Source organism: Rhopilema esculentum, chromosome 12 (genome assembly GCF_057945365.1).
Source record: "Rhopilema esculentum isolate cy_ngs chromosome 12, ASM5794536v1, whole genome shotgun sequence".
Taxonomy (NCBI): Eukaryota; Metazoa; Cnidaria; class Scyphozoa; order Rhizostomeae; family Rhizostomatidae; genus Rhopilema; species Rhopilema esculentum.
In genome coordinates, this window is record NC_142826.1 from 9,538,430 (window position 1) to 9,560,886 (window position 22,457).

At 35.3% G+C, this 22,457-nt stretch overlaps 2 protein-coding genes across 3 annotated transcripts in view; both read left to right on the plus strand.

The window, feature by feature from the left end:
• LOC135681457 (uncharacterized) overlaps nucleotides 1-16,672 on the plus strand; it is a 62,814-nt gene extending 46,142 nt beyond the window's left edge. Inside the window, exons 14-20 of one of the 2 annotated variants that reach the window (XM_089111681.1) lie at nucleotides 82-153; nucleotides 1,753-1,842; nucleotides 4,895-4,936; nucleotides 6,445-6,512; nucleotides 7,705-7,768; nucleotides 8,272-8,307; nucleotides 13,431-16,672. In XM_089111681.1, the coding sequence (XP_088967807.1) occupies nucleotides 82-153; nucleotides 1,753-1,842; nucleotides 4,895-4,936; nucleotides 6,445-6,512; nucleotides 7,705-7,768; nucleotides 8,272-8,307; nucleotides 13,431-13,856 (798 nt within the window). In that variant the 3' untranslated portion in view covers nucleotides 13,857-16,672. The remainder of the gene's footprint in view (nucleotides 1-81; nucleotides 154-1,752; nucleotides 1,843-4,894; nucleotides 4,937-6,444; nucleotides 6,513-7,704; nucleotides 7,769-8,271; nucleotides 8,308-13,430) is intronic. The other variant, XM_065195946.2, reaches the window with a different exon arrangement.
• Nucleotides 16,673-20,593: 3,921 nt separating this feature from the next.
• The window catches only part of LOC135681453 (voltage-dependent L-type calcium channel subunit beta-2), a gene marked incomplete at its 3' end in the record, with an annotated part of 30,307 nt that continues 28,443 nt past the window's right edge, over nucleotides 20,594-22,457 (plus strand). The window contains 2 exon segments of the mRNA XM_089111722.1: nucleotides 20,594-20,848; nucleotides 21,023-21,133. Of these exon segments, the coding sequence (XP_088967848.1) occupies nucleotides 20,750-20,848; nucleotides 21,023-21,133 (210 nt within the window).

The window sequence follows — 22,457 nt, forward strand, 5'->3', positions numbered from 1 at the left end:
ATATGTGTTTTTTCTATAAATATTTATATATTATTCAAGTGTATATTATGTATTAATTTTAACGATGATGCCATTTCGCAGGTTCTTCTTAGAAAGTTTACTGCAACTGTAGCTGATGCCGAAAGATTGAAGATAATCATGGCAGAACTTGAGGTTTGTGTCATTAATCGTTTTTATTCAATGTTGACATTCTTTCCTTAATAATGCAATGATGTTAGTTCATTACACAGTCAAAATTAGGATGACATTCTGATGCACCCAGTTGAATACATTGCCTGCCTTTCAACCCGTTCAAGCTAACCGCATTAGCAACAAATGCATTTTTATCTGCCTAGCAGTAAAGCAGGTAATGGGAACAATCACTGGTTTGATTTTGTCGAAGCAAACTTTTGTTTTGTTTCCATAGAGTTATTACATTTTTAATATTAAAGAATCTGCTGTTACATTAGTGATAGATTACTTCCTTTAAAAAACAATCTCTTTGGCCTAAACATAGGATTAACGTTAGATATTTGATCAAGTATGCTCTTCAATGAATATTACGTAGTTATATTGAGTAAGTGGATAAGATCTTCTTCCTAACAGGTGCTTCATAATTTCTTTTAGTTTGTGAATATTAATTTAGACTCAGAGACCTATTTTTAAATATGACTCACTTTCTTGTTCTTTGTTTTGGTTATTTGATATTTCCTCGCATGAAATTTTAGATCTGCCATTCAGAATGGGCTTCACATGCTTTTTTTACGTATTATTTTGTTCATTATGATCGTAAAAAAACTTTGATCAGTGACTGCTTGTCTAAAGTTCCCATGCTGTCAGAATCACGGTCCTATCTAAAATCGACATTGCATAAGACTTTGGAGCGTAAATAGCTCTCATACATTCACATAGAATTTCATTCTAGAACCTTGCTTTTGGCATGAGCAATAATTCTCGAAAAGTTATGGAATAGGCCTTTTTTCCAATATTGCTCAAAGCCCTCGTGCGAAAAAAAGATATCTAAAACCTTTTTATCGTGAGCACATAGTAAGTTGAAAAGACCATTGCTGAATTTTTTGTAGAAACGATTAAGAATAGAATTTGAGCTACAGCAGGTGCTTCAGTAGATGAACTGTATAAGTACAGTGTTTTTTCATTGATTCAGCATATTGTGCAAATTGCCATATATAGGCAAGTCATGAATTATAAAGTTTCAGTTCAAAATTGCGTTTCATTGAAGATATTTCGAAATTTTTATCATTGGAAGAGATAAACTTGCCATTAATAGTTGCCAAATTATTTGGAATAAGCCTCGGTAGAAATCTATCTGTTAGATATTTCTGTAAAATGACTGTAAAATGACTATAAAATGAAATTGAAACATGTTGAATGGCCAAAATGTTATAAAAGACCTTCATCCTGACAACCCAACCATTTTCTGGTGACCAATTCGTAGCTTGTTTTCTTACAGCTTGATGTACTGTTTCCTTCAATGTTTTTAGATTCGTTACATTTTAGACACCAGATACACGTTAGCCCTAACCATTACTTAATTTATTTTTAATGCACGAAGAAGATTCTGTTAATTTCAACAGAGTTACTGTATTGTTTTCTCGTCTAAACTTTCTGCATAGGATACATGGCTTTGATAATCGTTAAAGTTGAAAGTTGAAAGTTTGACGGTTGAAAGCGTCAAAGTGAATGTCTTCAAACACGTTTGAACATAAATCTATATTGTCATAAGTTTAAGAAATTCTTATGTTCGCTTTTTAGCAAGTGAAATCAGAGAATGAGCAAATGAAGGGAGACCTCGAAAAATCAAGAAAATTTCACCGATCCGCAACAAATGAGCTCCATGATGTGGTATGAGCTGATTACCATTTTCTTTTAATTAACCACGTCAAAATAAGTTTTGTATACAGAATGCATAGAAGATGTGTAGTTAAGTTAGGTCTTAAAGTGCCACTGAACTGGAAAAATCAAAATTTTTTTTATTGATGTTCTAAGTCAAGTCGGTGCTCCTGAATCCGATGCTGAAGTTCGCTTTTCGGAATTTGAAGTGTTTTGAAGCTACAACGCTTCAAAGTTGCGATTTTCAAGACTTTTTGTGCGAAAGTTTGTGCGCGGTCTGTGAGGAATTTCAGGAATGTGTGACGCATTAACGTTTATAAGTCGCGGAAGTGATGCGGGCTTCAGTACTGAAGACTGTATTTCGAGTGCGATAAAAAAACAAAAAAAACGTGAAGTGGATGGAAATAGTGCGATACTTGTGCTCTAAATATCACTAGCTATCTAACTACAAGACACGTGCAAGGTATTTTCTTGCGAAAATTTCGAGCCCATACGAAATGAGCAAACTTTTTGCGTGCAGTTTTTACCAAGACTTCATGCCGATCATTTACCTTTTGTGAATTATTGAGCGTATCGAATAAGAATGCTTTTACGAACAGCTTTATAAATTATGAATACAAGTGAGCAAACTGATCAAGGGAAAAGTTGATCTATTATAGAACCACACAAATTGCACATTTTTCGGCGCTTTTCCCACTTTCCAACTTGCGTTGCCACTGTCAAAGCATCAGTTATTGCCAGGGCCGTCAAGATGGGATAAGTTGCCCCAGAACCTCGTGGTCAGGGGACCTCAAAAAGTAAAGAAGTTCGTTTTAAATGAAATTGATTAAAAGTCCATAAGTAGCACGGTGGGATATTTTTAAGCGTCTATTCACACCCCATCTTTTTGGCGTATCAAACTGCCTATCTCCATCAAGTTTCATGCTGGTATCACAATCTAATGGTTAAATTGTGACAATTACTGCCAAGAGGTTTGGAATCTAGTATCCCAGTCTATAAATAGCACAAGGGAAATTTTTCGGCGTCTATTCGCATCCTATCCTTTTCAGCGTATCAAACTGCTCATCTCTACAAAGTTCCATGCTGATGTCGCGATCTAAAAGTTAAATTATGACAATCACTCCTTAGAGGTCTGGGACCTGGTACCCCAGTCTATAAATAGCATAAGTGGTATTTTTCAGCGTCTATTCGCTTCCTAACTTTTTGGCGTATCAAACTGCCTTTTACTACCAAGTTCCAAGCTGGTATCGCGATCTAATGGCTAAATTATGTCAATTACTGCTTAGAGGTTTGGAACCTAGTACCCCACTCTATAAATAGCACAAGGGGATATTTGTCAGCGTCTATTCACACCCCATCTTTTTCGGCGTATCAAACTGCCTATCTCTATCAGGTTTCATGCTTGTATCATGTTTTACACAATTTGTAACTTTTTATCTTCTTACAGCCCTCACTATGGCTGAATTGACTATATAAATCTGAATGCGTCACTCGCCCCAGCCTCTTTTCGCACGACCTACTCGCAAAAGAACCCCATAAACCCCTATTTGTGGGCTCCAAATTAAAAAACTAAACTTTTTTTCGAAATCAGCGATGATTAGTCTACCAGAATCAACAATAAAAGAAATTTCATTTTTTTCAATTCAGTGGCACTTTAAAGTCCTACAAATCTCAACTTGTTACTGTTTTTTGGAAAAAGTATGATATAAGTAATTGTTCTGTTTAATTACTAAAAAAAGTTTATAAGAATCTTCATTTGATGAACGTTTGTGGACGATTCTTGTCTGTTTCTATTAATGTATGTCGGTCTGCACCTTGGCATTTTTTCGTTTTCTTTTTATCTCCTTGTTCTTTCACAAGGCATTCTTGTTTTTTTCGGCGAGTAAAGATTTGATTTATAAAATGGAAACTTTATTCCGACTTTGCAGACATTTTCTCGCATAATAGTTAAGTTGACGTCATAGCCCTGCTCGTTTTCCCACTGGCTTTTCTAAGTTTTTATCATCATTCGTTCCCGAAACTATGTTTTATCTTTGAATCAAACAACAATGTACCAGCTAAGCTAGACAGAATCTTTTGTGAAGATATCTCGTTATAACCAAGGTTTCTGTGTTGGCACTGCGTTGACTGCTACAAAAGAAATGCAATGTAATTAACGTTGCTAAAAATGCCTCATTTTGAGGTCTTTAAATAAACACCAGCTTGATATGTCATCAGGATCCTTCGAAACTGCACTTTTCATTGATAATTGTCGACTGTTACATTGCATACGTTTCAATCTAGTGAATAACATCTGCCCTGTACTCTCTGGTGGAATTTCATCTCATTTGGCATCATGGTTGCATTTCGTCTAATTTGCAACATGTGGTTCAACTACTGTGCTCTCGTTCTTTAAGCTATCTGTAGTATGCAGTAACCTTAAAATTTTGCCTAACAAAGATTACATGTAGCTTGCTTGTTTCCCCATATCTCTTGTGAATCTATATCTCTCTTACTGTGGTAGCGTCTATCTGCCAATTCATATTGCGTTTTTCCTGTTACAGGTTATATATTCAAGAAGCTACACTCTTTTACCATCACCACCTTTATATTTTCAGTTTCATTGTCAATCAGCTCAATAAAGACGAATGTTTAACTTTTCCCATTTCATTTAAATGTTCTTCTTGCCCACTTTCTGTGATATTTTTGTAGTTAAAATTTGTGACGGTTTTAGTAGCTACCTTTACTAAAATAATTCATCTTTACCATTCATTTGTAAAGATTTTGTTTTTTGTAATTAGTTTTCGTTTTTACATGAGTTTTCTATGTTTGATATTTTGTTGGGTCAATTAACTTTCACTTCTTTACAGATTAGGTTTCTCTAAAAGGAATATGTTCTCGAATTATTTTGTCTAAGTCGTGCCAAGTAGCAAAGAGGAATACAAGGACATCATTACTCTGAAAAATATGATGAAGTACGATATTTTTAACAAACATTGTATTCTACATATCATGGAATTTCTCTTTTGCGCTGTTCTACTGTGGGAACAAGGCTGTATCAGTCAAGTTGTATTTTTCTTTGCAGAAAGTCAAGTTACAAATGTACAAAGACCATTTTGCTGAAAAGGTGGGTAATTGTCAAAGTATTGTAATAATTGTGATGTTTGTCGCTAGATATGTTTCATATTTTCAATAAAATTATTATAAATGCAACTACTAGACTTTCATATAAATGATTACAAAAAGGATTGGAGCTGGATTTCATTTGTGTGTAACCTGTCACACTAGATAACGATTTTGCCACTAAATCCATAAGTATTAAGGACCTGGTGCCACATAAGCGCCAAAATGTGAATATGGAATGTTCCTTGAATTTTTATCTGCATTTCTCCAAAATATCGTTATTTAGGGGATTTATGTTATTATGTATGAGGCAGTAACCACATACATAAGATTTTAAATAAGGTGTCTTAATTTTTTGTTATTTCACTAATAAATGGCTTCCAACCCTTATTTGTTTAATATCCAATCTCCTGATCTCGGAAGCATACTCTTGATACGGGCTTTTCATTGTAGCTATTTTTGTACCTCTTTTAAAAATTTTCCGACATCGGTTAAATATCTTCTATTCCCCTAATCTTGGAGCATATTGAGCTCAGCCCTGATTTTTCTGTGTGTTTCTCAACAATCTCCTAATGCCCAAGAAAGAAATAGATCATGCAGAACCGAAATGAAAGTTCCGCAAAGGACATGTTTTTGACAGAATAGACTAAACTTTAGCCAGAGTTGAACTTCTCTTTATAATAAGGATCCATCGTGATATTTGCTATGCTTTATTTCATTCAAAACCAAGGATATTCACAATCATACCATCGGCACACACTCATAGTTAATGTAAAGATAGGGGTTTATGGCGATGGCGGATACATGAACTGTTTGTTGTCACAGTGGTTAGGGTGATGGATGATAGGTTCAAGGGCGGCACAGTGGTTAGGGTGATGGATGACAGACAAAAGGGTCTGTGGCTCGAGGCACTATCATGCCCAAGCTTTCATGTAGAAGAGCGATGCCGCTAATTGTCTGTTATTCCAAGTTTAGGAATCATGAGGTGTGGTCTCATCTAGTAGAAGGACCAGGACACTGCTCCTTAAGCAAAGCTTTTCAGTGTCTCAAAGCCTAATTTCGAAAGCTAAGTAGTAACACATAGAACAAATACAAGAAATCCCAAATAAACAAATGAATAATCAGATATTCGTTCTACTAATAATGAAGCTAGATTGTGAAAAGTTGCCTGGAAAGAACTGAACGTTTCAATGGCACAATATTATCTTTAATGCATCAGAAACCAGCTGCAATCTTTTTTTCTTCAGGCACCTCGGATTATCAAACCTGTAGTGAAAGAGACGCAACCATCAAAGTAGAACACATATAATGTAGAATATCTGGATTTTTACCAGTAATTTATTAGGGCATATATAACAGTAATTTTAGTGCGTGTGAAACAAGTGGAAAGAATGCAACAGGGCGTCGAGGCTTCGAATTTATGTTGCTTCAAAATTAAATAAGTAACCAGCGTAATATTTCACCGATTCTTTCGGTTTATCATTGTCTTATTCGTAACTTTTTATGCTCCAGGTTTCTGAGGTGGATGAACAATATTCACAAAAAATCAACGATCTAATGATAGACAATTCAAGTTTAAGGTACTCATCTTCACTTTGTTTTACAATGGAACACATTTGCCTACTTTTACCACTTTGCTTTTTTTCTCCTTGGAAGTGACGACTTTACAAAGGCACTTGCTTTTTCAATTTTTATTCAAATTTTAAATTGTTTATAAGCTCCAATCATATTCTTATCACAATTTGAAAATATAATTTAATATCACAGAATTTTTTATTCTAACTAAGTTTGGACTAATAAGAGGATTAGCGCTTGAACAAACGACAGTTGTTAGAATTATATAATCGTATTTGTATTGATTTTAAAACTTTTTTTACTTTTTATTTGTTTATATTGCAAGTGTTGAATCTGATTCTAAAGACTAGCTAGTTTGTACCAACTGTAAAGACATTTTTTATAGAAATAACTTTAAGTATCTTATTCAACCTAAAGAAAGTAAGAATATTTCAAGATACATTTAGCAGTAATGGAAAAGGAATGTTCTTTATTAATCCTCTGAGAATTTTCACTACATGTTATTGAATTAAACTACTTACAAGCTACTCAACAATGCTACAAGGACCAACCATAAGACGCATTAATGTATGATTACCCCATGGCGTTGAATAAAAGTTAAACTACACATAATTGTACATGACATACAATTCAAGGAACGCTCCTTAAGGAGAATTGGTGGCTGCATACCACGTGTCTGTTTTGGTAGTTGCTGCTTGCTGAAGACTGAAACATTCCAAATTCTATGTAGCCACCAATTCTGATTATCCCAATTCTGAAGATTATCCTTATTCTGAAGAATGTGAGCAGAGAATTATTATCTGGTTTCAAGAGTCCGTTAAAGTTGATTGTGAAAATGCAAGCATAGCAAAATTTTATGAATTGTTTTGTTAGCTTTCACTCAAAATGCTTCTCAGTCAAACGGTTATTCTTGCAAACGTTGCAAACTGTCCATATCTAGAAGACTGTTAATTTATTCGTGGGGTCCATTGCATAAATGATGCATAAATCATAAGGAATGCGCTGCTTTTGGAGCCCTTTTGATTTATTTGTAGGTAAATGTTTCGTCAGTTAAAAGTAGTTTTCAGATATTTGCTTCAAAACTTTTGTGATAACCCTTTGAAGAAGATAAAGGTCTAGAAGTGTGGACTTTCTTTGAAAATGCTTTTGATTAATTTCAGTTTCTAAAAGGTACTTAGTGACACTATTCTATCCTAGACAACAATATATTCGAAAATGTGACGAGCTTTATCAAGTCAGATCAGAAAGAAACGTCAAACAGGTACTTTTTGTCAATTTTACGCTTTTTTGCTGGATGACAATGTCATTTAAATGCATTTAAAAGTTCTTGCTTATTCAAAAAATTCAAAAATATCGAAGCATTGAAATCTTTTTTGGTTTTCATAGAAAAATATGATTTTGGTGACATTGTAAATTGATTTATTTTATGCGTAGATTTTTTGCTTAGACATGTGCAATGAATAGAGTATATACATGTTAGGATGCTTGAAGGTTTTTCTTCGAAAAATTAAAAATTGATCAAAGCTTATTTCTGAACATCCTTAATATCAGTTTTTGATGACAAGCAAAAAGACTCCACTCTTGACAAAATCACGTTTTTGTGACCAGTTTAATGATAGCTGTTGTTTATCAAAAGTATCTGACCTTTTTTATCAAATAATAACTGACCCTGACTTCTGTTAAGTTATATATTTTCAGATCAATCTTTCATAAACATATTTTTGGGCTGATTCATTCGTTAAATTTTGTGTAACATGCTTCCAGGAGGACAACTTGATTGCAGCAAAGAATGCAATGCAGGTGTGTGACCATTATGTTATCTTCCATATATGCACGACATTCACTCATTAATTCTGTGACAGAAAAATCTTTCAAAACCTAAATAAGGAAGCCAATATCTTGAGTACTCAATATGAAAGATATCAAAGATAAACAACCTTCCTTAATACATCTTGGATACTTACAATCTCGGACAAAATTGTCAAGAAAAAGATGCAATTTAGCAATTTTCTACTTTACGTTGCCTCTGTAAATTCGAACGCCTCCTTTTCCCCTGAATCAATGTTGAATTTGTAGTTTTTTCATTTTTGCTTCAAAATCATGCATTTGACACTGAACGAGGGGAGGAGGAACGAGAAAATGAAAGAGAAAACGTCAACTTTCTTCAAACGTCTCAGCCATTTTTGTCCGGGATTGTAGATTAGAAAGCTTAGTTATTAACTAGTAGACAGTAGAGCAACTACTTCCACTGAAAGAAGAGATTCTGGCATAAAATATACCTTCATAACCCATTGTTGTATATATTGTATCAGACACTGTTCCAATGTTTTTAACTCGTTTGTTTTACTTCATTGCTGGTGAATGTTTCATAGCCCTACTTATTGGGCAACTTTAGTTCTAAGTTTTATTGTATTGAACAAGTTTTATTCTAATAACGGCTGATTGAGTATTAAGTCTAATGGAATAAGATGGATAGCATCAAGTCTCTGCAGATTGTTCCTTTCATTTAGATTGAAGGGTCTTGCACTTGATCGATTTAGCTGTTGAGAAAGGCTCGTGTATTCCTTTAACTATATCAAATCTCTCTGTCATAGTTTGATAATTATAGTTCTCACTGTCTTAATACATTTAAAGGAGGTTCTAACGAGCTTCCCATTCTATTCCATCCATTAATCGTCATATCTAAACATGCAAACAATTTTTTGCTTTCCTTGACTCTTAGGTTTGTTTGTCTTTCTCAGTCTCATTTTTCATTATTATAATGAATCTTTTGTTTAGCCTAACAGCTTTCTAAACCCTATCGGGAATTGTACATTTTTTGCTGAAAATTGAAAAAGTTATATCAAAGTACAATTACCCTAAAATGTCTTTTCTTTCCACCTTAGTAGGTACCCAGGCTCTTCCTTCTGGTGGTTGAAGCAAATTTAATGATTAAGCAGATTTCCTCTCTTTCGGGCCAAGAGCATCCAGCTAGGCTAAGACACCGATAGCTCCATAATCACACGTAATTGCCTGGTCTACACCCACGTTATTTTTCTGACTACTTATGTTATGCCATGCTTTCGCTGCCATTAGATACACAATATTTTGCGAAATACGTGAAAAATTTGACTTTAATTTCATGGCTCTATTAAAGTTTATCGTTCTTCTTTGGGCTGACCGATTTCTTTGCAAAATCCGGTGTTACATATTACCTTATTAGGGTTTTAGGTGTCTATGTATGAATATACAGTGGAATCCCCACTTATAATCAGCTTCTCGCTATTACGAACTAAGTCTGACCCCTATCAAATGCACTCTGTGTAACAAACTCCTGTTATTGCAAAATAATTTCACGGTTTTTAACGAATCCAAAATTGCTTGATTCCACTGTACAATGTATTCTTCATCAAGAATAAATAGAACTTCATCACAGCATTTATTCTTCTTCGTTTCAACTGCCACAATGTTTTATGCCCAAATGTTTTCAATCAGGCTTTATTTAGAAGTACAGACTATTCCATTCGTCTAGCCATGTTGAATGCCTTTTTATCTGAAGAGTAAAACTAACTCAGATTTTCAAAATACCTCCTCTTTAATATTGTATGGCACAATTTATTAAGGGCTTTGATGGGAGCAAACAGCATCGAGGTCAGAAAATATTTTTAATCCCACTATTTCAAAGGAGTCATTAAAGGAAAACTTCATCTGTTTGCACAGAGTATATTATAGTTTTGACCTACTTGCATTATTTAATGCTTTACTAAGGGGATTTAGCACATTGTCCTGTACTAAGCTTCGACGTATGCCATGCACTGATTTCTGCATGAATTTAGCTCCCGCAAGACGAATTCGTCTTTTTATAAGCAGTTAAGTCTATTTATAAGGAAACTGACTTTAAAGGCAAAGTAAATATTTGGCGACTAGCATGAACTTTAATAGAAGCATTCCTCGCAACTTTTCTATAAGATGTTCAACTTTTTGAAGGAGATTTTTCAAAAGAAACGTATCTAAAGAATAATTGGAAGGGATGAATCGACAGCATTTTGTTTGGAGTTTTTCATTTAAAACCATTGCCAGTAATAAGTACACAACTTAGTATTTTTGTGGGTATAGCCATCGGTCTGTGAAAATAAAAAACTTGAGTTGTAAAGATAAGAAAGGGTATGAAGCGTGTTTCAACATTTGGTTGCTTGAATTTTCACAGAATTTCATCAGGTAGCAAATCTATGAGCAGATCAGACAAAAAATTGATCTCTCATCTTCGTTATTTTTCTAAATTATAATAGTTAATATCTGCTTGGAGAAATGTCCAGGCGATTGCAATTTTGTCTCTTATCTGTGTCATGCCCCGGATAATTCGAACGCCTCCATTCTTTGTGGCTGCAAATGGCTGGTGTTCATACCTTTACCGGCTTGTGTCCATTGACCATATGCCTTGCTGTTTCTGCTGTCTCTGCTGTCTCTCTACGCAGTATACAAACCATCTGTCTCGAATTTTATCTATGCTTATTTTGATTATATTTGTAGATGAAGCTTGCTCTTACGCTGTTAGTGTCAAACTTACTGTCTTCCTCTTCAAAAACATTTTCTAAGCCATCTCCAGGAATCTTATCTGGCTGTATTTGATTTTTGTCGCACAAAATGCACATGCACTGCCTTGTCCCTAAGTCAATCTTTTTCTCCTCTTGCTTCCTCTTCTGACAGTCACGAAGAAACTATTTTCTGGCGAATATATTTTCTTTCAAAGTAGCTTGAGGAAGCTACTCATTGAACTCGTTTTGATTGCCATGCAAGGTTCTCCTTTCTTATTTTCACACATCTCTCTGGTTATCACTCCACATCTTCCTTTCTTTCCCTGGCAGGTACAGTCTTGCATCGTGTCTTCTGGTGTGCAAATGTTTCATTCATAGCTAGTATTTTTCTGGCCACAGAATTTCTGGCATTTGTGACATTGTGGAATTTTTGCTATGACATTTGCGACTACTAAGCTTCTTGCACGTACCAGAAAACTTATTTGGGAGCATGTGACCAATTTATTTTAAAAGTCAAGCATTTGTGTCGAGATCAGAGTGGCACGCATATGAAGTGGTGCAACTAGCATAATCACAATTCTTAGTAGTTTTGTTAGATAAGCAAGTGTCGATTATAAATGCATTGAGCAGCAGAAACCCTAAGATCGATCCTTGTGGTGCACCAATATTACTCGCTCTAGTCGCTGAAATAATTATCAAATTTCTCTTTGATAGACAGATAGCTCTAGATGAGCTGCATATCACTTAGACTATGTCCCTATGCATACAATTAGCAGTTAACAGTTGATAGTTAGGGCTGTTTTATACGTCGCGTCGTAACGTCCCGAATCTGAAGAACTGAGGTTCGGCATTGGTACGACAAGTGGTACGACTTGGTTTATACACGCGTGCTGAAGTCGAGCCGTTCCATGTCGAATCTTCACCAGTGCCTGCCCAACATATCAACACACAAAGGATTTGCATACAGTCACTTTGTGCACTCTAAAAAACCTTCTTAAATCTTTCAACAGAGTAATTTTTCCTTAATTTTTCAGAGCAAATGGCGACAGGGTCTTATGCTTTCCTTGCTTCCTCCAGAGGACTGCAAAATTGCAATTATCAACCATAGTAAAGATTTTCCTCTGCGTTATTGCTGCGATAAAATATTTAAACGCACCATCATATTGATTCCTCTTCTTCTCGAGCAAATTTTTTTCGAGCAAAGCTCTCGTGGTAAAATGGTTGTGGTCATCGTCAGCCATTTGTTTTGTTTACGTAATGATGCGCAAGTGCTTGTGAGGTTCAGCATGGAACGGCACGACATATGGTTTCATAAGTTTAACCTGGTCGTGGCCTACTGGGCGAGGAGCTATAGGCGAATGGTTTGACTCAGTCGTGTCGTGTCGAACCAAGTGGAAATTGTTTTTATGCGGCCGAACCAATCAGTATTAACTTGGTTCGGCACGGTTCGGCTCAACGTATGAAACGGCCCTTGACTGCTTTTGATGGATCCATACATATGACCTCCGCAAGCCCTCACCCTTTGTTTATGCTATCATACAATTTTGTATAATTTTTAAGTAAAAAATACTGGATGTTTTAACTCTGCCTAAACACTCCTAAGAGCGGCGAGAATAAGTTCCGTTAAACTTGAAAAAGCCTAGTTGCTCGTACATAAACCCTAAGCATATTTTTGTTGGCGAAAGGAATCTTATGGGTCTCTGTTTTTCTATTTGCTCATATATGGTCTCGCTAAAATAACTATTAACATCATCCAACTTTAGATCATTCAAGAGTTTGCTTTTTTCAACAAGTTTTTTAAAGATGTGTAAGCAGAAAACAAGATTTATCGATATTTGATTGAAGAATTTTCGATGTGATTGCTTCTTGAGGTGCAGATTGATTACGATTTAAGTCGTGCAAACGCTTCATAATTTCATCAACAGCTGAAGCGTTGCTAACTTTTTGAAAAAGGTGCTGCTAAAAAGTAATAGTAAAGAAATCACAGTGATGGGAGATAAACAGAAGGGGCGCTTGCAATACGGAGAGGCAATTGAATAAAGATTGTACTTGTCAATGTAACCATTGAGCTAGCACTTTATGCTATAAATCCTGTCTTGCCGGTTGAAGCTTTAAAATGAAACCAAGTAAATATCAAGAAGGCAAACAATTTCTTTTGTTTTATTTTGAAACAAGAGAAATATGGCCTGGTCAAAGAGAATAACATTTTGCCGATTATGTATTCATACAACAGTTGTATTAGCTATTTAGTGCTGGAGACGCCTTTCTCGTTTCTTTGGCTTTTCTTAGTGAAATTTCAAAGAAAGGAACCAGTTAAGGGTTTGAAAATTATCAACCTAAAAGAAGGTTTTAAATTTTTCAGTTAATGTTGATGTATATTTTTCAATTAATGTATATTTTCTCTGACAGCAAATCATATTATCACGAGCAAGAGCGGACGTGAGCCTGACTGCCTTACGAGACAACGACACAAGTAGTGATCCCCAACTGGAAACCGACATAAGGACGACCAGATCTTCTAAAACAAAACAACAACGACCAACTAGTGCGCCTTCCACAGGTAAAGAGACAACCGTAGCGGTTCGGGCATCGTCTAAAGGATATTACACAACGCCTCCTGAGGCCACTAGAAAACACCCGAGACCCTTATCGTCATGCTACATGCCTGTTTCAGGCATCGACGAGTCACGCTTGCGTGCACATACTATAAATGATGCCAACCACGCCCTGAAAAAGGTTTCGTTGAAACAAACTCCGCCATTAATTACATTAGACAAACCGAAGATGAACCACCCCTCTCGGGCAAGTAGCGCCAAGGTGCATTTTCTTAAGTAAAACGATATAGTGTGTATTTGAAGCTTTGAGCTTTAACTCTTGGAAGAAATAGTCTGAAATGATGACCTTAAATGGCAATATCTAGCATGCTTTAAATCGTGTGTTAGGCAGTAAAACATATTGTATAGTAGTATTAGTATTGTATATGTAATGTATATAAAAGCGAAAAATCAAGTTTTTTTCCGAAGGTCGCTTGTAGTGATTCCTAGAGAATTTATGATGTAGAAATACCGAGAAGATCAATCGGTGATCGAAAGGGTCTTTCATTACAGTGTGGTGTCAACTCTATAGATGGTATAGTTAAACGCATCTAATGCTTTCCCTGTCTAAAATTCCAATTAAGGTCTAGATCCAGCGTACCCTTTTTGTATTGGCTAATTCATAATCATTTCTCTCTTTACACGATCTCATTCAGGGCTGCACATTCCAACCAAGTGTTATTCTTCTGTTGCAATATTATACTTATCTTTCCTCCGGTTAAAAGGCCAGGCTTCCGTAGAGAAAGAACGAGAACAAAGCCCTGTTTACACTACAACTTTTAACCTGGGTTAACACTAAGAACACTGTCCCTTTAAATAACTAGAAGAAAAAATGTAGTTTTGTCCTAATTGGATGGGGCAATATTCCTTTTCGTGATTTCCTTTTGTCTCTCAATAACACCTACTAAAATTTTATCTAGTTATTAATTTCTATCATCATATTTGTCATCCATCCCTTTTCAGCACTTCTCAGAAAATTATTCCCATGCCCAACTGTCCTTTTCCAAACCAATTCCAAAACTTCACAAGTGCATCATTAACTAAAGAATCATTTTCATGAAAAGCAACCCATTAACGGTCATTTTCCATTCATTAGTTATTCCAATAAACGATGGAAGTAAACTTTGTTTTAAAGTAAATCAGATTTGATTTTATATTATTAAAGTTTATAAACAGTTTTTCATAAAATATATGAGCATTTTTATATACCGGGATTTCGTATTTTTGTATGTAATTGAATATATGACTTTGAGTTTCTTAACTGTGCGAAGAATTCTATTGATGTATTATTATATCATAAGAAACGTTTATATAAATAAGGGGATGATGCTTTATTTCTTTGTTTACATTGTTAACTCAAATTATTGTAAAGATGTCAGAAAATCGCCATTTTGTAAAACTATATTAATTTGTAAAATTATAAACCATTATAAAACTACGCAAAGTGAAGAAAGACATGTCATGTTGCATTCCATAAGGTAATTAACTAAAGCAGCAAAGAAAAATATCAATGCATTTAATTGTTCGGTGAGGAAAAATATCGTCTGCAGCACGTCAGATTGCGCGCATACCTGCCACGCATTTTGTAGACATGCAATACCAAGTTATTACGTCAGTGTATAGACATGGCTTTGGACACGTAAATCCTGGAATGATATCACTGAAAGTCAATTTGCCACAGGGCTACGCAGTGAATGCGCCTTAGCAGTATGATTTGTTACCATCTCTATGTTTGTTACGTATAGCTGTAGCTACTACCCTGGCTACCAGAGCCGCGTGAATCCGGGGATCCGTTTTGTAGACAGCTGCGGTGGCATATTTTTGAGACTAAGTAATGGAAACTCTGGTACCAAAGGTATATAGCTACATAGGTTTGATACACTATCACTGAGATTTGTCAATACTGTCAAATTGCTGAGTTGATATTGCATATCAACGAGGAGGTTGTAGCAAATGAAAACTTTGTCTTCATATCTAGTAAGATTTTTTTCAGAAAGAGCTAAAGTAGACTAAACTTAAAATTTCAACGTTCTAAAGACAACTATATTTCATATGGAAGTTTTCTGTTGGTGGAACTGTGGACCGTGTGGTTTATCTAAGATTTGCTTTTTCTTGAATTTCATTTTTTTTTCAAGCCAACAATATTTTTACAATTAAAGTCCTTCTTTATTATCATTTCAGAATTTTTCCAGCAGGGTAACAGTTGAAGGATCCTAAAAAATTTAAATCAGCTAAATTCACATTTTATATAACCAAAAAAGCAAAGATTATAATGAAAAAATTCATAAGGAAAATCAAGATACTGTAGTTCAAATTCGTGGCTTATTTGGAACAGGCACCGTGGAGCAGGGGGCTGGGGGGGGGCTTTATCCAAAAATGCCAAATATTAAGTAATAAACTACCAGTAAAGCCTCTTTTTACATGGTTTTAGCCCCCCCCCCATTTTTTAAGACCCCTCACTTTTCTCAACGCTTCGCGGTGCCTGTGAAAGAGTGACATAGCAACTAGAGACCCAGTTTGTAGGTGGAATAAGAAAAACTCATAAATCTTGATTACAGTTAAAAGTAATAATTCAAATAGATAAGTTATTGCAGAAAAGTTGTCGTAATTTATACTGATCTCTTTATTTCAAGTTGGTACAAGTTCTAGTTCTTTGCTATTATAATAATAATAATGGAAACTGTTTATTTTGAATTCCAGTTAAAACTACAATTACAAATCTCACTATTACATAGGTAATTTGTAACTGGCTAGCCTGTTTTACAAAATAAAACTATTACAATCGTAGTAATGAAAAAAGAAAAGCCAGAGAAATATTTATACAGGGTTAGCCTTGTCAGAACTACAAGGTCTATAATTAATTGAACTAATTCACGCTATTTACATGCAAAAGAAGCCTACCATAGTATACAATCTTACAATTTGAAAATGGCTTTGAAAAAAGCAAACATTTTACGACATACTAAAAGCTTTTTCGTCTGACACTCCTCAGAGCATAAAACAGTGCCCCAAAAAAATTGTTCAAATCTTACAATTGAAAATTTACATGTTTTTAGCTATAAATCTTGAAAAAGGAAGGAATCTACGCTCGTGTTCACAAACATAGAGCCAATTTAAAGTATTTAACACTCGAGCTTCAAATTATCCCAAAAAATAAGAACATCAAACCTCGGCAGAATTAATTAGTTCCTATGGAAATGGAATGTATTTCAGTAGACGAGAGATTTCCTAGAGAATTAAATAATTGTATGTATATGAAACAGGTCAATTTGTTTATTTTGCGATATCAAAATTTTGTACCAGAGTGTAAGTCTTTCTTGGGCAGGATTTTTGAACGAATTAAAATAATAGCCACGCTCAAACTTAGATTAATACAGCAGAAGAAGATAATGTTTTGAATGTGTCTAATAAAAAATCAAAACCTTGAATTATGGGAACCGTAACCAATTAATTCTATGTTCTTCAATTTTTAGTGACAATAATCCAACTGGCAAAATTTTCCATTACTTCTTCTGTCTTCTTTCATTTCTTCATATAGCTCATCTTCATTTTCTTCTGAAGGTGATTGGCGTTTGGTTTTGGGTGATGTTAGTCATGGCTTTGGAAATTCAACGAGGCCTGAATAACTGCTCATGTTTTTAACAGTAGCTACACTGAGTGGCGTCGCCAGCTCGAAAAACTGGGGTGGACGAAAACAAATTTTCTCGGCCACGCCCTTCAGACTCTAGGAAAAGCCTTTTTAGTATTTTTTTATCTATTTCGAAATCTTTTGGCAAGCAACTTTCTCAAGCAGCTTTTTTCGTAACGGTGCCTTTTTTGCAAGTGCAAAAATCAAAATCAATCTGATCAGCCCACTGGACATGTCCACCCCAGTTCACCCCTTTGCGACGCCACTGGTTAAATTTCTTTGAGGCATTTTTCGCTAACAAGAAACATGTTTATTTCAAGCTTCATAAGACATAGCTTTCTTGAAATTACTCTCGCTTTAGGTTTAAAATGGGAAATGTATTACCAGAGACATCATTTCCACCGTCCATGGCCTCCATGTTGCGACCGCACATGTTGGCCTCCATTGATAACTTGTTATACGTGTACACTTCTATTGTTTGGCTAAAACAGCTCTATCAATATTATTGAATCAGGAGAGCAACCCTTCAGATCAAGGAGAAGGTCAGCCTGTGAAATAAGGCAATTTTCTTGAAATTTCAAGAAATTTTGGAGTGAAGTATTGCCAAAGCTATAAACTCGCTGCTCGTAGTTTACGTAGCTTCAAGCACTTATGTTCATAACAACTTTATGTTATATCTCGTTTTTAGCAGACTAAAAATTGAATTTTCATGCAGGTGCAAAGAAATATATTGCCAATCTAAGTGGTTATTAGCAATTATCAAAATTATGGTGGTTCTTTGCTTGGTATTGTTTTAAAAATACAAATAAACAATTTGACCATGCATTTCGAAACTGATTATCGTATTTTTCATTCAATAACATAAGAATTTTTCTGAAGAAAAAGTTTAGAATCGTGATGCTTAATTTGATTCTGATGGAAATTGTAAATTCTACATAACGGCGCTGTTTGGACACTCCTTAAAAGGTGGGCGAACGAATTATTAACAAGCTTTTTAAATGGTAAATATTTATTAGATCATTAATAAATCCTCATTTGATTATGCAGTTTATAGAGTCTATCAAACCAAAACATGCTATAGACACACTAGCCAATGACCAACAACGTATTTTGCGAGTACTCAAAGTAAGTTTTGTGTTCAAAACACAGCCAATCTGCATGGGCGTATATAGTATTCTCTCCAATTAGCAAACACCGTCGGGGCAAGAGCAAGGTGTCCGCTAATTGGAAGTGTCCGCCTTTTAGAAAGTTTTTCAATGTAAATCCCAAATTTGAAAATAGACCCGTGTTCTGTATGTAAAAGGTGTAATCAGTGGTAGCGCCAAGCGAAGACTAGGTGGGGCTGCAGTCCCTCCATCGGAAGCATCTAGCCCCCACCCCCTCCATCGGAGAAAATATTTTAGGCTATTGTCGAAGCAAATTTGACAAAATAACGTATGAAGACTGTATATTTTAGTCATTTTAGCCCCCATGTTGGAAGCTCCAACCCCTCTGTCGGAAGATTTCTGGCACCACCTCTAGGTGTAATCTGGGTAATCAGTGGCAATAGTCTGAAGATTCCAGTAATTTACCACTTTCATTGACAAGAAAAGTTAGTAAACTGAGCTGTAAAGAAGCTCGAAGCTGTAAAAAGAAAACTAGATTGTCAAATATCAAAATGTTTGAAACAAATGTTCATTCGTCTCAGTTTTTTGTTCGCTGGCTCCTAACCTGTACTGTCCGCTAATTGGAAAGAAAAAAGCCAAATTGACTATTTTGTGCAAAAAATATTGTCGGTTAAAGATTTTTATAAGACTTTGACCAGAAAATAGTCGGTGAAAATTTTTTTCCGCTAATCAGAGGTGTCCGCCTGTTAGAATGTCCGTTAATTGGAGAGAATACTCTAGAAGCTAATCCTATGGCGGAGAAGAGAGATGTGAATTGGGGTAGGAATTACGCAGAATAAGTGAAGTATTGAAGGACTTGCTCTAATTCATACAGCATGCTGTGATTTCAAACAATGTGGACACTTCAATGCTTCAGAATGGGTGACTGAGAGCTTCCAACGTGTGGAGGCAAACTAACAAACAATTGTTAAGATCAGTAATTTTTTATTTATTTCTCCTTAACAGGGTATGAATATAATCCTCGTACAACAAGTCCCCCCTCTTAGGGGCAAATATCCCCCTCTGAGCACGAAGTTAAGAATTTTTAATTCTGTGAGCCCTCGGGTACCATTATGAAAACAATATATGTTGATCCATGCAACTTTATGCTATCCCTGCAACTTCAAAACTGGTAACATTTATTGCTTACTTACTTACTTACTTACTTACTTACTTACTTACTTACTTACTTACTTACTTACTTACTTACTTACTTACTTACTTACTTACTTACTTACTTACTTACTTACTTACTTACTTACTTACTTACTTACTTACTTACTTACTTACTTACTTACTTACTTACTTACTTACTTATTTTTTCTTGGCCCCTCTTCTTTCCAACCTGCGTCGGAGTCCATGGTGGATCGATAACACTGAGGCTCAAGGTATAATACTTTACACTCAATTCCTGTTTAAAATTCTTTGCAAAATTTCAAACGGCCTAAGGTTTCAAATGGTATTAAGGAGTTTGTTAACGTTGTGTTATTCCCAAAAATTACACCGATATATTGCTATTTTGACGGCAAATCTAGGACAGTAGAAGAGCTCTATGGGCCTGTCCACTCTAACAATTTTCTTTAGCTTCGCCCTTGCAAATTTGACTGAATGTTGCAACTGTCCTTAACGTCTTGTGCTGCAACTGTCTTTTACTTATTCCTGCAAAATTGCAATATTCATGGCCAATGATACCAAAATAATTTCAGTCACTTGATGACGGATGTTTTGGATGATTTTTGGCGTCGCTTTTCATGCCTTCAATGTCGCCCAAAAATATACGTTAATAAAACTAAACGTAAATAAACGATAAAACCTCATATAAAAACGATCTTTTTAAAGAAATCTAGATATATCTTCGAATATATGAAGCTCAGAATTCTCAAAAGTTTGAAGCTTGCGTTAAATTTTTAAATACCCCATGCGGCTTCATCATTTGCACCCCTGCTAAAGCATAAGCCTGTTATTGATTTTTTTCTGAAGTCCTTTTTACGTAATATTATAATGTCAAGTTACGCCCGACTTCCAGATTACTGGATATATACTAGATCATCTTCATAAGTTTTGGATTGCGTTCGTACATCTGGTTGTTTTGAGTAATTTGCTCGCCAAAAACGCCTTTGAAAAACTTTATTGTATCAAGTATGTTATGATAGCTGCGGATTTCCAAAGCATTTGTTGAGTTGAATGGGAACAGTGGGATGACTAGTTCCAGGCTCTTCTACTGAGTACGCGAAAACAATTTAAAAATGATTTGAAATTCAGCATAAAGAATGATTTCGAAGCAATTGATGTCGGGGAAAAGCATTGCCCAGTCGATGGAAAAAGCTTTTAGATGATTTTTGTTGACTTACATCATTTCAGATGGCGAAGGACAAGACAAATAGCGATTTCAGTCAAGAAATCTTCAACAATAATTTCCAGACAAATCGACAGAATAACCTGGATCATTCCTCGTCACAGGTATCTTGAGCATGGAAGCGTAGCAAAATCCTAAACAAATCTTAAGACAAATCCAAGCTTTCCTTTATGGCCTAAATAATAGCATCTGCTATTAAATGGAATGCATTATCCAACAAGCCTGCTTAATATCGAGTGATCACGCTGCTATGTTTAATATCATAAATTCTTTTACAGAAATGGGGCAGAATGTTAAAGAAGCGAAACAAATCTTCAGGACATGGGAAATCCTCCGCTTTGATAAAAATGCACAGCATGTCGAGTACAGTTACATCCAAATCGGAATCTGTGAGTAGTTTAATGTTGATAAATGCTTATAATTCATTACTGTTTTGATTAACTGGTACTTCGATTCAGCTTTTTCAAGAGATCGCAATCTCTCGCTGGTGTTGATCTCCTCTCGACAACAGGAAGCAAAACTTTTGTCAATGCTTGTGCTTGGTGCACCGGTTTGTTTGGTTGGCCAAGCGGAATGCCAGTGCAAAATTAAACCAGTGTTTCGCTAGTTACATCTAGTAGCCTCGTCGCAAGAAAAATACCACATCACGTTCTTCGTAAACTTTTATTTTGCAATCCAAATAAATCGGTCATGACGCCATTCAAAAACACACAAATTAATATGCTGTAGAAAAGATTACCCCTTAAGAATTTGTAAGATTCCTGCGACAAGTCTAATAGTATTAAGGAGGAAAATATATTTCGACTTTAAGAAATTTTATGTTCGGTAGGAGGACGAGTGTCATGGTAGTTCAATTGGACTTTTTAACCATATTCTGTTTAGCAGCTTGCGTGTTTAGTTGTGTTTATGCGCAAGTGAATTGGGATAGTCAATAGACCACCCTATCATATGTTGACACCTTGTTCGTTGTACATGTAGTTGTTTTGTTTGCAAGTATCTCTTAGTGTTTGTACTGATTTCATCAGTGGACGAAATGGAGTCATGTGGACTTCTAAGGTTAGACGTAAACAGAGTAAATCACATCTTGTTTGGCACACCACAAAGAACCTCGCTAGGCGGACCCTTCTCTTATAAAAAACTCATAACATATGCTCAGACAATTAATATTTAATTATTAATATCTAAATTTGGAATCGAAGTATGCTTTTTAATATATAGTGGCATTTATTCAGGCTTCTTCAAGATATCAGCACAGGATCTTTAACTGATTTGGTTCCTGTGTTTAAATTATTTTTGTTTCATAACTTTATGAAATTAACAACTTGCATACTGGCAGTGCATTTAGGAGGTGTTTTGATTGGGAATGCTCTTGCTGTGAAACACATTGCATTTTCCTGTGTGATGTTATTCAGCCTACAATGCACCCATTAAAGTCTATTCTACCACTCACTTTCTCACCACCTATAATTTCAAGTATTGAGTTTGACTTGACAGATGTATGCATTTCCCAAATATTTATCATACTGCATTAAAACTGCAAACTACCAAATAATACCAATAATACCAAATAACATTATTGTAAGAATACCTTAAACCTTGCCCAGCCTCAATATTTTTTGGGTCTTTTATTCTGAGACTCAAATTTTTCCTAATTCATTCTTGAGTGACACAATGTGAAAATTTGGTAAGAATTGAGAAAAGGCACATCTTTGC